The 20,115-nt window shown below is 45.6% G+C and overlaps 1 protein-coding gene across 1 annotated transcript in view; it reads right to left on the bottom strand.

Moving 5' to 3' along the window:
• Positions 1-20,115, bottom strand: part of EHD3 (EH domain containing 3) — a 40,018-nt gene that overhangs the window by 8,534 nt on the left and 11,369 nt on the right. The window contains exons 3-4 of the mRNA XM_072139986.1: positions 19,120-19,217; positions 2,063-2,475 (exon numbers count right to left, since the gene is read on the bottom strand). Coding sequence (XP_071996087.1) covers positions 2,063-2,475; positions 19,120-19,217 — 511 coding nt within the window. The remainder of the gene's footprint in view (positions 1-2,062; positions 2,476-19,119; positions 19,218-20,115) is intronic.

Genomic DNA, 20,115 nt, shown 5'->3' with positions numbered 1-20,115 from the left:
AGACTGCTGTTATAGGGGGAGGTCCAGACAACACAGCCAGACTGCTGTTATAGGGGGAGGTCCAGACTACACAGCCAGATTACTGTTATAGGGGGAGGTCCAGACTACACAGCCAGACTGCTGTTATAGGGGGAGGTCCAGACCACACTGCCAGACTGCTGTTATAGGGGGAGGTCCAGACCACACAGCCAGACTGCTGTTATAGGGGGAGGTCCACACTACACAGCCAGACTGCTGTTATAGGGGGAGGTCTACACTACACAGCCAGACTGCTGTTATAGGGGGAGGTCCAGACTACATAGCCAGACTGCTGTTACAGGGGGAGGTCCAGACTACACAGCCAGACTGCTGTTATAGGGGGTGGTCCAGACTACACAGCCAGACTGCTGTTATAGGAGGAGGTCCAGACTACACAGCCAGACTGCTGTTATAGGAGGAGGTCCAGACTACACAGCCAGGCTGCTGTTATAGGGGAAGGTCCAGACTACACAGCCAGACTGCTGTTATAGGGGGAGGTCCAGACTACACAGCCAGACTGCTGTTATAGGAGGAGGTCCAGACTACACATCCAGACTGCTGTTATAGGGGGAGGTCCAGACTACACAGCCAGACTGCTGTTATAGGGGGAGGTCCAGACTACACAGCCAGACTGCTGTTATAGGGGGAGGACCAGACTACACAGCCAGACTGCTGTTATAGGGGGAGGTGCAGACTACTTGGCCACCATTAATGAGACACAATAGTCTAAAATTCCCATCATTTTCCACAAGACAGATAATTACGTCCACTTCCCTAAAAAATACATTTTTATTACCAATGTACAATTCCCTTTTTCACACATGAAAATCCTCATGCGATTTCCTCTGACTCTTTCACCCCATGAGGTCACTGGATGATGAGGGCAGAAATTCACAGCAGGAGCAGGAAATTCCAGACACGAATTACATCTCAATAGACTCCGCTTGGAGTACACAATCTGCAGCTCCAGTTTGTTACTATTAAAAGAAGAAGCTTCAGACCCATTGAAATTCACTTTCTCGAAAGGAGAACAATGGAATGACATTAACCCTTCGTGTGTCTCAGGGCCACATGACACATTCTACGTGAATATAAAACCGTATCTACTTTTTCCTCTAGAAACTGCTCCGCTCTGAGCTTTGACCTGTAATACCAAACACAGCCACGGGCAACAGTGGCGCTGTTTCTGGAAAAAAATATTGTTTTTGTATTAACCTCAAAGAACAGAGATAGTAATTATAAGAATAATCAGAACTCAATCATAGTAGTAACTAATTACCTACCGTTTTAGCAAACCAGCAGCACCCGAATCACCAAACTATTTTACTTTCAACTGTCACTTCTGCAGCCAATTACAATACATTACGTATCAATCAATGTATCTATTTGTGTATCCAACTGCTATGCAGAACCTATTTGTCTCCATGGTAACAGACTACAAATAATCCCAATGTAGTCTGATTTTAAAATTAATCTGATCTGTCATTTTGTGCATCCAGCCCCTAGACAGACCTATGTGTCTCCATGGTAACAGACTACAAATAATCCCAATGTAGTCTTATCTGCAGATTAGTCAGATCCATTATTTGTTTGTTTCTAGGAATGAAGGAGATTCCTTTTCAGATTCGGTGCGCCCCACGTGACCCGGACATTTCGCCAGGAAGGCAGCCGCGCAGCCAATTCGGAAAATTGATGCCCCTACCTACTACCCATGGCTGTGATTGGTGAGGGATGTCCCACAGTCATGGGTAGTAGGTGGGGGTGGCAATGTGTCAGCTTGGTCCACGGCCGCCAATCTGCCAATTTGTCCGAATCACATGGGACGCCCCTGAACCCGAATTTAAAGTTCGGGTCCTCCCAACTCTATTTGTCGCATAGTAATTGAACACAAACAAATGATAGGTCAGATTAATCTGTAGATCAGACTACATTGGGATTATTTGTAGTCTGTTACCATAGAGACGCATTGATCCGAGTCAGAGCTGTGTACACAAAATGCTCAAATTGAATGTTTGTATGTAGATGTGGTAGAAGCACCCCTCACCTTAGCCAGTCGCGCTCTCTTGATCAGATCATTGAGTTTCCTGAGCGCCGCGTTACGGGGAAGACTCTGAATGTCCCTGAACAGGTCCTGCTCCTCGGCCTCAAACAGTTTGCGGTTGTCAGGGATGAGGAGCGGGTGCGACCAGAAGGAGCCGATGTAGACTCGGATCACCTCCGGGGTGTTGACGATTTTCCCCAAGGACCACATGAGGGCGCCGTAAACCCGCATCAGCTGCTGGGTCTCGATCTGATCGGCCTTGTTGAGGACCACCCGCATCTTGTCCTCGTGGTTCTTCAGGGCTTTGATGACTTCGGAGAACTCGTCGGAAATGTCCAACTTGTGGGCGTCGAAGAGCAGGATGATGCGGTCAACTCTCTCTGCAAACCATTCCAACACCGCGGCAAAGTCATAGCCTGGAGCGACAAAGGGGAATCACATTGTTATAAAGTACAAGATGGCCGCCAGGAGAGGGGGAGGGGCTAGAAGAGCTCTTAAAGGGGCACTCCACCTACAGGACATTAAGAGTGAAATAAATCGGATTAATATTGTAGTCAAGAGATAAGTATCAGGTAAGTACCTATGGTCCCTCTAATACTTACCACTTTATAATTTCTCATCACTTCAGTTCTGATCAAATAGCTAAAGATACAGGGGAGACAGTGTAACAGCCTGTGAAGCTGTAGCGTGGAGGACCTTTGGTAACATTCCCATAGCCCTTCAGGCTCATTAGCATAATTGTAAAAGTTGATATATACAGATACAGATACATAAATTTTGGTGACTTTGTCTCTACTACTTTGTTACTTCTCTATAGTAGGAAGTGCAGCTCAGGGGCACAAGTGTAAAGGTCTCCCGGATGCCTAGAGGAGCCCAATGATGATAGAAGGTTGGGGGGTGGGGGGAGATGTGTGTCCCGGTCAGGGGTTTGGACACCCTCAAGGTTTTGGGCTCTTGCCGAGGCCGCACACAGGAGGAGGAGCAGCAGGAAGGAGGAATCTGATAACTTCATCCAAAACGAACAAAGATCTAGAAACCTTATTCCTGTACGAATGAGTTCAGGAAGACTGGATTATACAGCAAGATCCGTCCTGTGATCATCTCTAGTCACAACCAGAGCTGCACACATCCAGTATCCTATTACTATCACCCCTACGGGGATCCCACGACTGGCACCCCTACGGGGATCCCACGACTGGCACCCCTACGGGGATCCCACAACTGGCACCCCTACGGGGATCCCACAACTGGCACCCCTACGGGGATCCCACAACTGGCACCCCTACGGGGATCCCACGACTGGCACCCCTACGGGGATCCTAGGAATGGCACCCCTACGGGGATCCTAGGAATGGCACCCCTACGGGGATCCTAGGAATGGCACCGCTACGGGGATCCCAGGAATGGCACCGCTACGGGGATCCCAGGAATGGCACCGCTACGGGGATCCCAGGAATGGCACCGCTACGGGGATCCCAGGAATGGCACCGCTACGGGGATCCCAGGAATGGCACCGCTACGGGGATCCCAGGAATGGCACCGCTACAGGGATCCTAGGACTGGCACCGCTACGGGGATCCTAAGAATGGCACCGCTACGGGGATCCTAAGAATGGCACCACTAGGGGGATCCTAGGACTGGCACCCCTACGGGGATCCCAGGAATGGCACCCCTACGGGGATCCTAGGACTGGCACCGCTAGGGGGATCCTAGGACTGGCACCGCTACGGGGATCCCAGGAATGGCACCGCTACGGGGATCCCAGGAATGGCACCGCTACGGATATCCCAGGAATGGCACCGCTACGGGGATCCCAGGAATGGCACCGCTACGGGGATCCTAGGACTGGCAACGCTACGGGGATCCTAAGACTGGCAACGCTACGGGGATCCTAGGACAAGAACCACTAGGGGGATCCAAGTACTGGCACCGCTAGGGAGATCCTAGGACCAGCACGGTTATGGGAATCCTAGGACTGGCATCGCTACTGGGATCCTAGGACATAGGGGTCTTGTAACATCCATTTCACATTATCCGGCTGTGTTTACATCGATGCAACAAAGATGTGTAAAAATACCAGCATTCTCTCACTTGTCTCTCACTTTATTGTTGCTAAGCAGCAGTAATTCTCGCACCTTGACATCTAAGACGTGGCGGGTCAAAGGTCAAGCTAGTGATTACATTTAAATGACCCCATTATTTCCTAATAATATGAGCACATCCTCCCTCCCCAATGTGCTGTAAATCTGCTGCTGGTCCTATACTCTACATGTAGATAGACTCTGGGTGATCTCCATGTGAAAGGTCCTGGCAGTGCAGTAGAGACAGCAGCAGGTCTATAGAGCAGGTCCTGTATCTGCCCATGAATAGTGAGATCTGTGTAACATGTCAGGGAGCTGATGATACAGGGACTTGTACACACAGGACCTGTTACACACGCTGCCATCTCTACTACCCTGCCAGGACCTTGCAGCCAGTATATTGTGTGCCCCATAGTCCATTAGTATTTTTCGCAAATTTGGAATAGATGTCACTAGAATTTTTACAAAATTTGCATAATTTAATATATCAGTAATTTCTAAACAGTCTTAGTCGCCAAGGAGTCCAGAAGACGCGATGCAGCGAGTGCGGTTTAATCTGTGTCAGGGATTACGGCATTAATGGATGTGATTACTCACAGGGGACCCCGAGTGCTAACTACAAGAGTCATCGCCAGGAGCTCATGAGCGCAGACACTTCCTCCGGAGCCTCCATCATCCCTTCCAGTGTCCGGTGTATGGGAAGTGTGAATAATGGGGTAATCAAGGTGGTTTCCACTCGCCATAATGTGCACATCCCCCCCCCCCCAAATATATACACTGCCCGATACCCCAATACACAGGAAGAGCAGATCACTAACCCTAACCTGACACAGTATTATAGTAGTTATATTCCTGTACATAGGGGGCAGTATTATAGTAGTTATATTCTTGTACATAGGGGGCAGTATTATAGTAGTTATATTCTTGTACATAGGGGGCAGTATTATAGTAGTTATATTCTTGTACATAGGGGGCAGTATTATAGTAGTTATATTCTTGTACATAGGGAGCAGTATTATAGTAGTTATATTCTTGTACATAGGGAGCAGTATTATAGTAGTTATATTCTTGTACATAGGGGGCAGTATTATAGTAGTTATATTCTTGTACATAGGGGGCAGTATTATAGTAGTTATATTCCTGTACATAGGGGGCAGTATTATAGTAGTTATATTCTTGTACATAGGGGCAGTATTATAGTAGTTATATTCTTGTACATAGGAGGCAGTATTATAGCAGTTATATTCCTGTACATAGGGGGCAGTATTATAGTAGTTATATTCTTGTACATAGGGGGCAGTATTATAGTAGTTATATTCCTGTACATAGAGGGCAGTATTATAGTAGTTATATTCTTGTACATAGGGGGCAGTATTATAGTAGTTATATTCCTGTACATAGAGGGCAGTATTATAGTAGTTATATTCTTGTACATAGGGGCAGTATTATAGTAGTTATATTCTTGTACATAGGAGGCAGTATTATAGCAGTTATATTCCTGTACATAGGGGGCAGTATTATAGTAGTTATATTCTTGTACATAGGGGGCAGTATTATAGTAGTTATATTCCTGTACATAGAGGGCAGTATTATAGTAGTTATATTCTTGTACATAGGAGGCAGTATTATAGTAGTTATATTCCTGTACATAGGGGGCAGTATTATAGTAGTTATATTCTTGTACATAGGGGGCAGTATTATAGTAGTTATATTCCTGTACATAGAGGGCAGTATTATAGTAGTTATATTTTTGTACATAGGGGGCAGTATTATAGTAGTTATATTCTTGTACATAGAGGGCAGTATTATAGTAGTTATATTCCTGTACATAGGGGGCAGTATTATATTAGTTATATTCCTGTATATAGGGGGCAGTATTATAGTAGTTATATTCTTGTACATAGGAGGCAGTATTATAGTAGTTATATTCCTGTACGTAGGGGGCAGTATTATAGTAGTTATATTCCTGTACATAGAGGGCAGTATTATAGTAGTTATATTCTTGTACATAGGGGGCAGTATTATAGTAGTTATATTCCTGTACATAGAGGGCAGTATTATAGTAGTTATATTCTTGTACATAGGGGCAGTATTATAGTAGTTATATTCTTGTACATAGGAGGCAGTATTATAGCAGTTATATTCCTGTACATAGGGGGCAGTATTATAGTAGTTATATTCTTGTACATAGGGGGCAGTATTATAGTAGTTATATTCCTGTACATAGAGGGCAGTATTATAGTAGTTATATTCTTGTACATAGGAGGCAGTATTATAGTAGTTATATTCCTGTACATAGGGGGCAGTATTATAGTAGTTATATTCTTGTACATAGGGGGCAGTATTATAGTAGTTATATTCCTGTACATAGAGGGCAGTATTATAGTAGTTATATTTTTGTACATAGGGGGCAGTATTATAGTAGTTATATTCTTGTACATAGAGGGCAGTATTATAGTAGTTATATTCCTGTACATAGGGGGCAGTATTATATTAGTTATATTCCTGTATATAGGGGGCAGTATTATAGTAGTTATATTCTTGTACATAGGAGGCAGTATTATAGTAGTTATATTCCTGTACGTAGGGGGCAGTATTATAGTAGTTATATTCTTGTACATAGGGGCAGTATTATAGTAGTTATATTCCTGTACATAGGGGGCAGTATTATAGTAGTTATATTCTTGTACATAGGGGGCAGTATTATAGTAGTTATATTCTTGTACATAGGGGCAGTATTATAGTAGTTATATTCCTGTACATAGGGGGCAGTATTATAGTAGTTATATTCTTGTACATAGGGGGCAGTATTATAGTAGTTATATTCCTGTACATAGGGGCAGTATTATAGTAGTTATATTCTTGTACATAGGGGGCAGTATTATAGTAGTTATATTCTTGTGCATAGGGGGCAGTATTATAGTAGTTATATTCTTGTACATAGGGGGCAGTATTATAGTAGTTATATCCTTGTACATAGGGGGCAGTATTATAGTAGTTATATTCTTGTACATAGGGGCAGTATTATAGTAGTTATATTCCTGTACATAGGGGCAGTATTATAGTAGTTATATTCTTGTACATAGGAGGCAGTATTATAGTAGTTATATTCCTGTACATAGGGGGCAGTATTATAGTAGTTATATTCTTGTACATAGGGGGCAGTATTATAGTTGTTATATTCCTGTACATAGGGGGCAGTATTATAGTAGTTATATTCCTGTACATAGGGGGCAGTATTATAGTAGTTATATTCTTGTACATAGGGGGCAGTATTATAGTTGTTATATTCCTGTACATAGGGGGCAGTATTATAGTAGTTATATTCTTGTACATAGGGGGCAGTATTATAGTAGTTATATTCTTGTACATAGGGGGCAGTATTATAGTAGTTATATTCTTGTACATAGGGGGCAGTATTATAGTAGTTATATTCCTATACATAGGGGCAGGATTATAGTAGTTATATTCCTGTACATAGGGGCAGTATTATAGTAGTTATATTCTTGTACATAGAGGGCAGTATTATAGTAGTTATATTCCTGTACATAGGGGGCAGTATTATAGTAGTTATATTCCTGTACATAGGGGGTGGTATTATAGTAGTTATATTCCTGTACATAGGGGGCAGTGTTATAGTAGTTATATTCTTGTACATAGGTGGCAGTATTATAGTAGTTATATTCTTGTACATAGGGGGCAGTATTATAGTAGTTATATTCCTGTACATAGGGGGCAGTATTATAGTAGTTATATTCCTGTACATAGGGGGCAGTATTATAGTAGTTATATACTTGTACATAGGGGCAGTATTATAGTAGTTATATTCCTGTACATAGGGGGCAGTATTATAGTAGTTATATTCTTGTACATAGGGGGCAGTATTATAGTAGTTATATTCCTGTGCAGGATTATAGTAGTTATATTCTTGTACATAGGGGCAGTACAGTCAAGGCTGGGGGTGTTGTTGTGAGGGTTTAGGATAGTCACAGGTCTCTGGGTTATGGACTTTTTATGCCCCATTAGACAGGTCAGAGGTAATGAATTCCCGTTGTTATTATCACAATAGGATGGGCAGGGCAGCGGATTTGGAGCAGCACATAGCAGGATTACCCCTCACCCTGGGCTGTTGATGCAGGATTAGGCCACTGTTCCATACATTGTGTGGGGTCACGGGACGCAGCTTCCTCTCCGGGGTTCTCCTCCTGCTTCTCTGTTGCCTAATCCAATTAACCCCTCGAAGGGAAATCAGAGTGGAGGTCACTACATTATATTTATCAGGATTATCACATTTAGGAAGTAGGTGACATCCTATGTGGAGCGGATGATGTTCCCAGGAAGGTGATGGATGATTGGACGCTCCTCACACCACTGACCCTTGTTAGAGATTTTGGAGCAAATTCCTGGAAAATACTTGGAAACAGCTTGGACTGGGCAATGGGTCAGAGATTTATCTATTGCCAGGAATGTTCTGGTTTAATGTGTTGAGACCCCAACACTCGGCCCAGGTTACCCAAAGTGTCCCATAGAGGGGGACCCAAGTCCTTCACCCATCTGCCTGTAAACGGGGGAGGTCCTCACACTGCTGTGCTCTGAGTAACTTCTGTAGTATAAAGCCTGCATTTACACAGAGCTGAAGGCTGTGGTGCAGCACAATGCAGAGGGCACAGAGAACAGCAGTGTGAGGAAATGCCCTTGGTAGAATCAGGATTGTGAGATGTCAATTTCATAATCAAAGATTGTAGCTTCTCTGAGATACGTTTACACATCGCAACCTGCCAACATACACAATGGTCTGATTTCATCTCTCCAGGGACAATACCGAACAGTGGGTGTAGAGAGAACAAAGCACAGCAGTGTGAGGACACAAGCCACTACTATGCTGGAATATAAATCTAGATGTCACAGTCCTGCTGCTACTAACAACATACACAAAGATTGGATTACACGTCTCTCTAGGGGCAGCACGGTGCCTTAGTGGTTAGCATTACAGCCTTGCAACGCTGGGGAGCTGGGTTTACGTCTGCAAAGACTTTGTATGTTCTCTCCGTGTTTGCATGGGTTTCCTCTGGTTTCCTCCCACACTCCAATACATACTGGTAGGATGATTAGATTGTGAGCCCCATTGGGGACAGGGACTGATCTGACAAACCCTGTGCATCGCTGCGGAATATGTGTGCGCTATATAAATAAAGGAATTTTCTCTCTCCAGGGACAATACAGGCAGTCCCTGGGTTGCGTACAAGATCAGTTCTGTAGGTTTGTTCTTATGTCGAATTTGTATTTAAGTCGGAACTGTATATTTTATCATTGTAATCCCAGCCAGGATTTTTTTTTGGTCTCTGTGACAATCGGATTTCAAAAATGTTGGATTGTCATAGGAACCAGAATTAACAATAAAGCTTCATTGCAGACACATTTTATAACTCCTACAGCTGATGATTGTAGCCTAGGGCTAAAGTACAGTAATTTACCAACATCCAGAGGTCTGTTTGTCACTAGGGGTCGTCTGTAAGTCGGGTGTTCTTAAGTAGGGGACCGCAGTTACGATAGTTGCAGACTGTATGGTGAATACTTCTAACATGTTCCCTATTAGTAGTAAATTGTATCTAAATGTTATTGTTATTATTGTATTGTTGATGTTTTGTTGCAGTTGTTCTTGTAAACACCCGATTTTCCTGACAAGGTGAAGGAGTTTATCTCTAGAGGTTAAATAAGGACAAAGTAGAGACAAGTTACAGAATAAACCTCATACCGTTACCCTATGAGTAAGTAGGATGGTGGAGCTGGCATTTCCTTCCTACTTGTGTGACAATAATAGGAGACGGGGACTTCCTGGCGGAATGTGAAGTGTTTGGGCTTTGATGTTTGGTGTTACAGGTACCAGGGGGATACTTTATATTTTGTTATGTATATGGACTGGTATAAGGTGAGGTCAGGAAGGCAAAGGAATAGCTACACTCAACCTTAAAGGGGTTCAAATGTTGCTCAGCTATCTTTAGAACAGGTAATCAATATCAGTAAATCTCGGATCCTTGCATCCTCCTGATCACAACGTATGGATGAGCCCTGTGGTCTCTTTACTGCTTACCAAAGCACAGCGCCGTACCTTGTATAGTGGCTGTGCTTGGTACTGCAGCTCGGCATCACCGGATGGACGCGACATTGTGGTCCAGTAGTTGTGTGTTGGACCCCTACAGCTTAGAATACCTCCTTAAAGGGAACCTGTCACCAGGGACCACATTTTCACTAAAGACAGATTGTAAAAGCCCATGACACCTGCAGTGCACATCGGCCTCTCTGCCTCTTCTAAGCATTTGCATTACTATATAATTGTGTGTTATAACCTTATCTTGCTTCCTGACAAAATCCTGGGGTAGTCACAGGGGTTGGGCTTTGGTTTGGATGCATTTCAAAAAACAACATGTGACTTGTCTGTTACTCACTCCTCGGAGCTTGGCCCCCACCTTTGTGCTCCTGTACAGCTCCTCCTCCTGCTCCTTCTCAGAGGTTACAGCCTGGTCAGCCTGACATCAGTGGGGGAGGGACAAGCTGTACAGGAGCACAAAGATGGAGGCAGCTTGCGGCTCAGACAAGTCACATTTTTTTTTTTTTAAATGCATCCAAACCAAAGCCCAACCCCTGTGACTACCCCAGGATTTTGTCAGGATGCAAGAGTAAGTTGTAACACACAATTATATAGTAATGCAAATGCTTAGTAAAGGCAGAGAGGCCGATGTGCACTGCAGGTGTCATGGGCTTTTACAATCTGTCTTTAGTGAAAATGAGGTCCCTGGTTACAGGTTCCCTTTAAAAAGGAAATTATCATGTAGTCTGAACAACGCCAAAAGGTTTTTACTATAACAAATATTGTATTCATATAACATACATAATAAAATCTACAAATCACCATCGTGTCAGTAACTGATCCAATGCAAAGTGCCCCGCGGCGCTTGTACATTGTAGCGAATGCTCAGCAGCGGTTACTGCGAATGTTACGTTGTCAGAGCAGTTAAGAGAATGAATTATTCATGCAGGACGAAGCCGAATCCGTGTGGGTTTGTTTTAGTGCATAAGCTCTGGCGCGTTTCAATACCTCCGTAAAGGCACCGGCGCAGATCGCTATAACCACTGTCCTGCTGCGCTGTACGGGAATAAACACACGAGAGAGAAAAGACATGAAGCATAACACAACACAGACACCTGCTCCATCCTGGAGGAACCCGTCAGCAGGTGTGACCATACAGACTGCAGCCAGGGTTAGGTATTGTCCCTGGAGATATGTGCAATCAGACCTTTTAGTAGCAGCAGAACTGTGATATATGGATTAATATTCCAGGATTGTAGCAAAACCAAGCGCACTGGGGGTGTGTCCTCACACTGCTGTGCTCTCTGCACCTCGTGTTAGCTATTGTCCCTGGGGAGATGTGTAATCAGACATTTGTGTATGTTGTTAGTAGCAGCAGGACTGTGATGTATGGATTCATTTTCCAGGGCTGCGTCCTTACACTGCAGTTCTCTGTGCTCTCTGCACCTGGTGTTAGGTATTGTCCCTGGGGAGATGTGTAATCAGACATTTGTATATGTTGTTAGTAGCAGCAGGACTGTGATATATGGATTCATTTTCCAGGATTATATCTTCTCCAAGTGAACAAGGGCCGAGTCCTTACACTGCAATGCTCTGTGCTCTCTGCAGCCAGTGTTAGGAACTGTCCCTGGAGAAATGTGCAATCACACATTTGTGATTGTTGTTAGTAGCAGCAGGACTGTGATCAGGACTGAAAGTGTATCCTTGTAATGAAATGCCCCAATCAACCCCTCAATCATGCTCTGAATGACTGTTGTAGTGTTCAACCAGAGGCAATAAATGCAGGCAGCACAGGGCACAGCAGTGTGAGAACAAAGCCCCAGTATAATTGTGGAAGATAAATCCATACTTTACAGTTCTGGTGCTACTAACAACAAACACAAAGGCCTGTTTACACATCTCTCCAGGTAGAATACCAAACAACACCTGCACAGAGCACAGGGCACAGCAGTGTGAGGGCATGCTGCCAGTATAATCATGGAATTTAAATCCACATATCACAGTCCTGCTGCTACTAACAACAAACACAAAGGTCTGATTACACATCTCTCCAGGGACAATACATAACACTGGCTGCAGTCTACATGGTCACACCTGCTGACAGTCTCCTTTTAGAGGGGTATTTTTAATTTAAAATCAGGAGAATGGGGACCGATCATCCTTACTTACCTCCTCGTATCCTTATTATAGGAAAAGTGGCTGGATAAAAATGCACAATCCCTTTAAGGACCGCTGTTTAATAGAGGTCCCTGGCCTTTACACTATACCTGCCCTGTCAGTAGGGGGCACTACACTATGCTAACCCTTCCCCTTTGCACACAGCGTGCTGACTCAGCAGGAGCCGGGACATCAGAGGCAGCGGCCCGGACACTCTGCAGAGCGGCTGGAGAAGGAAAACACAGCTGAGGCCGAACACACATCTATAATTCATCAGCTCATTCCACTTTCAGCACCGGGGGTGACCCGAACCAGTGGAAACTTACACAGCGCTGCCCAGCACCAAACTCACAGTCCAACTACAGCAGAGGAACCATCTCCGGATACAGCGATCTCAAAGAGATAAAAGAAAAAAAAAAAAAAAAAAAACACCAAAAGTTTTTTAGGCGACTTATCAGGAATGAGAACCTGTCAGCAGGTCCGACCATACATGCTGCAGCCAGTGTTATGTACTGTCCCTGGAGAGATGTGTAATCAGACCTCACACTGCTGTGCTCTGTGCTCTCTGCAGCCAGTGTTATGTATTGTCCCTGGAGAGATGTGTAATCAGACCTCACACTGCTGTGCTCTGTGCTCTCTGCAGCCAGTGTTATGTATTGTCCCTGGAGAGATGTGTAATCAGACCTCACACTGCTGTGCTCTGTGCTCTCTGCAGCCAGTGTTATGTATTGTCCCTGGAGAGATGTGTAATCAGACCTCACACTGCTGTGCTCTGTGCTCTCTGCAGCCAGTGTTATGTATTGTCCCTGGAGAGATGTGTTATCAGACCTCACACTGCTGTGCTCTGTGCTCTCTGCAGCCAGTGTTATGTATTGTCCCTGGGGAAATGTGTAATCAGACCTCACACTGCTGTGCTCTGTGCTCTGTGCAGCCAGTGTTATGTATTGTCTCTGGAGAGATGTGTAATCAGACCTTTGTGTATTTTGTTAGTAGCAGCAGACTGTGATATATGGATTTATATTCCAGCATTGTAGCTTCTCCAAGTGCACTGGGGGCGTGTCCTCACACTGCTGTGCTCCTAGCTCTGTGCACTGAACTTATCCACAGAACTTTAGACCTACTTTGAATGACTTCTGTAACATTTTATAAAAAAAAAAAAAAAGACTCTTCTAGTGCTTTTTGGGCTTTAACAGACCCACGGTGTTCAGATTTCAAAAATACACCATACTGCCAAAGACCGCGCCCAACAATGACTGCAGGTTGCGCAGAGTGCAGCAGTGTGAGGACACACCCCCAGTGCACTTGGAGAAGCCGCAATCCAGGAATATCATCCAGTCCTGCTGTTACTAACAAGAGATGTGATTACACATCTCTCCAGGGACAATACATGACACTGTCTGCAGGGAGCACAGCAGTGTGAGGATATGCCCCAAGTACACCCCTGGAATATAAATCCATATCTCACAGTCCTGGTTAGCGGTCTGATTCCACATTTCTCCAGGGAGAATATCTGCAGTCTCTATGTTCACACCTGCTGACGGGTTCCCTTTATAATACCGCCCTATAAAATTCTACTCTAGCCATAGGTTATCTCTTCATCTCTGACTGCAGCATTTGCTTCATTCATCTGCCAAATCTAAGCCTCATGGCGCACTACATCTACAACAATGCAGCAGAGCGTAGAGTAATGGGGTCTCACAGTCTCTAGGACTAAGATATGGGGGGGGGGGTAGAGGTCATATTGGTTTAGGTGCAATATCTCACTTTGAGTACAGATTTGGTTCTTCTGGACAGTAGCAGATTATAATATAGGATGTTTAGGTGGTAGCCCGGGGCCCAAGCCTTCTACCAAATGCTAAACTGAGAACCTTGACCTGTGAAACCTTTTTACAACTGTTCCTTCTCTAAATAAACATGTGCACAAGAGCCATTTCAGGACCTTTGAAGGTCCTCCTAAGGTCCTGACACCACAGATCAAAAGCAGCAGAAGGGATTCCTCCTCCATTCCCCAAGAAGCTTCTAGTACCAGTTGTAGGAAGTGACTCCAGAATTGTAGGGGCCATAATATTCCTACAGACCAGGGCCCATGGGGGTCTTATCTGCTTCTGGGGCCCCATGGAAAGTTATGTCTAGGGTGATAAACCCCAATGAGCGGTCCGGGATTACTACCTATAGTAACGTGGGTGACAGTGGGTGACAAGGTCTTATTCACCGAGGTGTGACAGGAGGGGGAGATTTCCAGAGAAAAGTCCTCATAGTGACTAATATCCTGAGCCCAGCGCTGACAGCCCCGGGATCACCTCCACTTACTAGCAAAATCCTGGGAATTACCAAAATCCGGAATAACCCGACTCCTAATGCTGTAAATGATCTGATGGAGGAGGAGCGGGAGCAGCAGATTTCCTGGATTTCTATTAATTCAATAATAAAACTTTGGAAAGTTCTTAGAATATTGACAAAAATTAAGTAGGGGTCCAAGTACTTACTACATACTGCTGCGGTCACAGAGGAGCTGCAGTAACCCGGCATTGGCCATTACTCGCAGGACTTACAGGTTAGTACTTATATATCAGAGGGGAAAACAGATGTGGATTGGGGTCTTTATTTTTTTGGCAAGTTTGGTCTATTATCCGATTTAATAAAATGGTCTGATATTTAATTACAGGGGTGTGGTCTGGGGTCTAATTTTAATACTGGGGTCTGGTCTGAAGTCCAAAGTCAGAAATATTAATACAGGGGGTTGATTATTACATGGTCTCTCCTGAGGTCTGGGGTCTGATATTAATAAAGGGGTCTCATCTAGGGTCTATTAGTAATTTAATAGTCCGGCCTGAAGTCTAAAGACTAATATTAGTATATGGGGTGGACGGGGGTCCTATAAAGATCTTGTGTTAGATCTTAATATAGGGGTCTGGTCTGAGGTTTCATAATAATATAGGAGTCTGGGGTCTGATATTAATATAGGGCTCTGGTCTGGGGTCTGATATTAATATAGGGCTCTGGTCTGGGGTCTGATATTAATATAGTGGTCTGGGGTCTGATTATAATAAAAGCCTCTGGTCTGGGGTCTGATATTAATATCGGGGTCTGGTCTGGGGTCTGATAATAATATAGAGGTCTGGTCTGGGGTCTGATATTAATATAGGAGTCTGGTCTGGGGTCTGCTTTGATATTAGTAGGTGGATACTTGTGGATTTCTTGAAGGTTTCTCACTATTCTTGCTGGGAATAGGATCCAGATTATCAGATGGGGGTAACTGAATTTCCTGATGCCCCCTGCCCGGGCATAACCTGCAGGATATAGAATGAGTGGATCTATTGTTACCAGTTCTCCATGTCAGGTTCTGGTCACACCCCATCCATGTAATACGGGCACAGGGCCGGGTGTGCAGGTCCTCGGCCCCCGCAATGAATGTCACACTCTTGGAAATATTTATCAACGAGCCTCAACGCCATGACATGGCCTCACTAACTGCCCGGGGTCAGGGGTGTGTATGAAGGGTCACATGGCAGGGGGGTATGATGGAGAGTAATGGGTCCTACTGTAAACTATCACACAGAGGTGATACATGTCACCGCGGCTCTAATGGAGGGATGGCCGTAAATTATACAGCACGATACACAGTCACATCACACAACCGAGAGTCACTTGTGACTGGCAACCATCTAATGTGTATCAGGGTGTGGAGCTACTACCCCACCAGGACCCAGATAGGGGGTCAAGCACCGGCTTCCTCCACCATTATCTATATGCAATGTAATATAGACTCCAAAACCCACGAAACTAGGGAAAACCCTTAATATTATCCAAGGACAGCGCCACCCTTGACCACAGGATGGGTGTTGTATTGCAGCTTAGGGACAGGTTGTGGATGCAGATCAGAGATTTACATGTAATAATCTGTAGAGTCTACACGAGTCTCAGCGCCCGGGGAGGAGATCAGCTTCCGCAGACACTTCCTGCACGGACGGCGACAGCTTCAGGTCTGAGGCTTATTAATGTCATCTGTGGTTTTTAATAAATGGGAAAATTCATTTGACTTTGGATGATCCAGACAATTTCTTCGTAGCACAAGGACACAACTATTTTTCAGGAATTTTGCAGACTTGATGATAAGGAAGCAGCGGCCTCGATGATGATGACAACCCCCGGAGGGACCCCTGGCATCCCCATGACAGACCCATGTGTAGGTCAGGTCCTCCATGTCCTCAGGAAGGGACGGAGGTGGTTGTAGGTTTTAGATAAAGCAGCCGCTGCATGTCGCCGTGTCCGGAAGATAAAACCTCGGATTGGACCCAAGCAATAGATCCGGTGATGCAGCATCACATATAACCCCAGTATAACCTACAGTACCAGGAATATTCCCAGGTCTCTATTAGTCGGGGCCCATATCGCCCCCGCTTCTTGCTAAAGTGGTATGGACCAAGATGTGGATCAATACTCCATATTCAATTAGTATTGGAATCCACCAATGTGCCAAAAGGTTTACGGACACCTATGCATTAGACCATCTAGTCCAACTATGTCCTGCAAAGTTCTTGTAGGCCCAGAAAAAGAAGACCCCCCAGAACTCCAGGAAGATACCCCATATGTTCTGCGGTTATTAGACTTTATTCTATGTGGAATGGGGACTGGAGGCTGCAGAAATAAGAGCATGGGAATCCCAGGGCTGTATATTAGAGATCAAATCCTGGGGAGTAGTGATAAGTGGACCTGTTAAAATTTGAAAATTCGGGTTTAGTACCCAGACCCAAATTTCCAATAAAAGGATCCAAATTCACAAAGTTTGGTATGGACTCAACACTCCTGGGGAGCGAAGTCCAGGAATCCAGTTGTTGTGTCCATTACCCAGGCATCCAGTGTGATGAGCGGTGCCCTAGGTCCTGGCATCCAGAATCACGTGCGGCACCCAGGCCCTGGCATCCAGAGTCATGTGCGGCACCCAGGCCCTGGCATCCAGAGTCACGTGCGGCACCCAGGCCCTGGCATCCAGAGTCACGTGCGGCACCCAGGCCCTGGCATCCAGAGTCATGTGCGGCACCCAGGCTCTGACAGTGACTGTCCACCCAGGGGCACAGATCTGCTGTCCTGTCCGCTTGCTGCTCTGCACTGTGATGCTGTACAGTCTCTGGGTTACTACAGGATAGGAGTGTTGCTGCCAGTGTGCGGTGCCAGCTCTGCCGCCTGGGTTACATCACACTGCGCTGTCTCACTGTCTAATGAGCCCTGGCAGCAGCTGGTATCATCACCACAGTGTATAGGGGGCAGCGAACACAGGGAGACAATGCAGTCACAGGGGGGGCTGGGTGGTCACCCAGGTACCAGGGCAAGAGCTGTTCTGTTATTAGTGGATTTTATGTTTTACCTGTTGTGTCCCCCCTCATCCTCATAGACTGTGAGCTCTTGTGTCATCTCCTCATCCTCATAGACTGTAAGCTCTTGTGTCACCCCTTCATCCTCATAGACTGTAAGCTCTTGTGTCACTCCCTCATCCTCATAGACTGTAAGCTCTTGTGTCCCCCCCTCATCCCCATAGACTGTAAGCTCTTGTGTCACCCCCTCATCCCCATAGACTGTAAGCTCTTGTGTCACCCCTCATCCTCATAGACTGTAAGCTCTTGTGTCATCGCCTCATCCTCATAGACTGTAAGCTCTTGTGTCACCCCCTCATCCTCATAGACTGTAAGCTCTTGTATCACCTCCTCATCCGCATAGACTTTAAGCTCTTGTGTTCCCTCATCCTCATAGACTGTAAGCTCTTGTGTCACCCCCCCATCCTCATAGACTGTAAGCTCTTGTGTCACCCCCTCATCCCCATAGACTGTAAGCTCTTGTGTCACCCCCTCATCCCCATAGACTGTAAGCTCTTGTGTCCCTCCCTCATCCTCATAGACTGTAAGCTCTTGTGTCACCCCCTCATCCTCATAGACCGTAAGCTCTTGTGTCCCCCCTCATCCTCATAGACCGTAAGCTCTTGTGTCCCCCCTCATCCTCATAGACTGTAAGCTCTTGTGTCCCCCCTCATCCTCATAGACTGTAAGCTCTTGTGTCACCCCCTCATCCTCATAGACTGTAAGCTCTTGTGTCACCCCCTCATCCTCATAGACTGTAAGCTCTTGTGTCACTCCTCATAGACTGTAAGCTCGTGATCAGGCCCCTCCCTCCTATATTTCCGTATGACTGTTTGTACTTTATAATGTAATATTATATGTCCCCTATGGTTTGTAAAGCTGCAGAATATGATGTAAATAAATAAATGATTATTATTATGCAATTATGTCTAACGTTCTGTTACAGTGTATCAGTATGAGGAGCAAACACAACAGCAGCACAGAATCTCTTTTATTTGGAGCCCTGAGCTATCAGTTCCGAACCTTTCCAGTCTCACCGACATGATACATTGTAACAAACCAGGCAACTCCTACTGGCACCAATACATTGTAACAAACCAACCCCTCACTGAGTAACAATCAGATCCTGGATTCTGAATAAGCCAAATATTAGTAGGAAATGTAGTGTCCGGGCTCCACTCTGCTATTAGCACGACCTTGATGTGTCGGAAAGGGCGACAAATACTTCAGAAATCTGTAAAACTACAAGGTTTCTATTCACTGGGGGCAAGCAGAGATCTTGTAAATTATGAGGAATTGGGACATTAAACATCTCATTATATGATGGTAAAACCAGCCCCCTGTGTGTCTATATCCTCATAGATACGAGTGTGAGCCCCTCACCTCTGCTAATCCTCTGCTTCTCTCCGGACAGGATCCCGGGGGTGTCGATGACGCTGATGCTCTCCAGGACCGGGTTAGGAAGCTGCGCGCACACGAACCTGTACAACAGAGAGGAAAGCAATGTTACTTTGAAAAGAGAAAAATTCTCCCAGCAGCACAGAGTATTTCAGCAAAGGACTAGATGGGTCATGTGAAAAAAAAAAATGTCCCGCAGCAGCACAGTGGGGCTTATTTACTAAGGGTCCTGCAGCCGCATTTCCGTCTGGTCTTCCGACTTTTCGGGGATCGCGCCGCCGGGACAGGGATTTAGAAGGGGATTGTGTTGCATTGGCGCCGGCTTTCATGCAACACAAATCGGGGGGGTGGGCTTTTGGACGATCGGACAGAGCATGGGATTTAACTTTCGATTTGTGTCGCAAGACAATGCACCAGGAAGAAGGTGAACTCCGGGGACCTGAGCGGGGAAGCGACACATGCAGGATATCGGGCCCACGATCTTAGTGACTCCCCGCACAGCGCATTATACACGGACAATGCACTTACATGCACCAGGAAGAAGAAGGTGAACTCCGGGGACCTGAGCGGGGAAGCGACACATGCAGGATATCGGGCGCACGATCTTAGTGACTCCCCGCACAGCGCATTATACACGGACAATGCACTTACATGCACCGGGAAGAAGAAGGTGAACTCCGGGGACCTGAGCGGGGAAGCGACACATGCAGGATATCGGGCGCAGGATCTTAGTGACTCCCCGCACAGCGCATTATACACAGACAATACACTTACATGCACCAGGAAGAAGAAGGTGAACTCCGGGGACCTGAGCGGGGAAGCGACACATGCAGGATATCGGGGGCACGATCTTAGTGACTCCCCGCACAGCGCATTATACACGGACAATGCACTTACATGCACCAGGAAGAAGAAGGTGAACTCCGGGGACCTGAGCGGGGAAGCGACACATGCAGGATATCAGGCGCAGGATCTTAGTGA

This window comes from Engystomops pustulosus, chromosome 3 (genome assembly GCF_040894005.1).
Source record: "Engystomops pustulosus chromosome 3, aEngPut4.maternal, whole genome shotgun sequence".
Classification (NCBI taxonomy): Eukaryota; Metazoa; Chordata; class Amphibia; order Anura; family Leptodactylidae; genus Engystomops; species Engystomops pustulosus.
The sequence above is the reverse complement of the archived record's forward strand: the minus strand, read 5'-3'. Positions and strand labels throughout refer to the sequence as shown.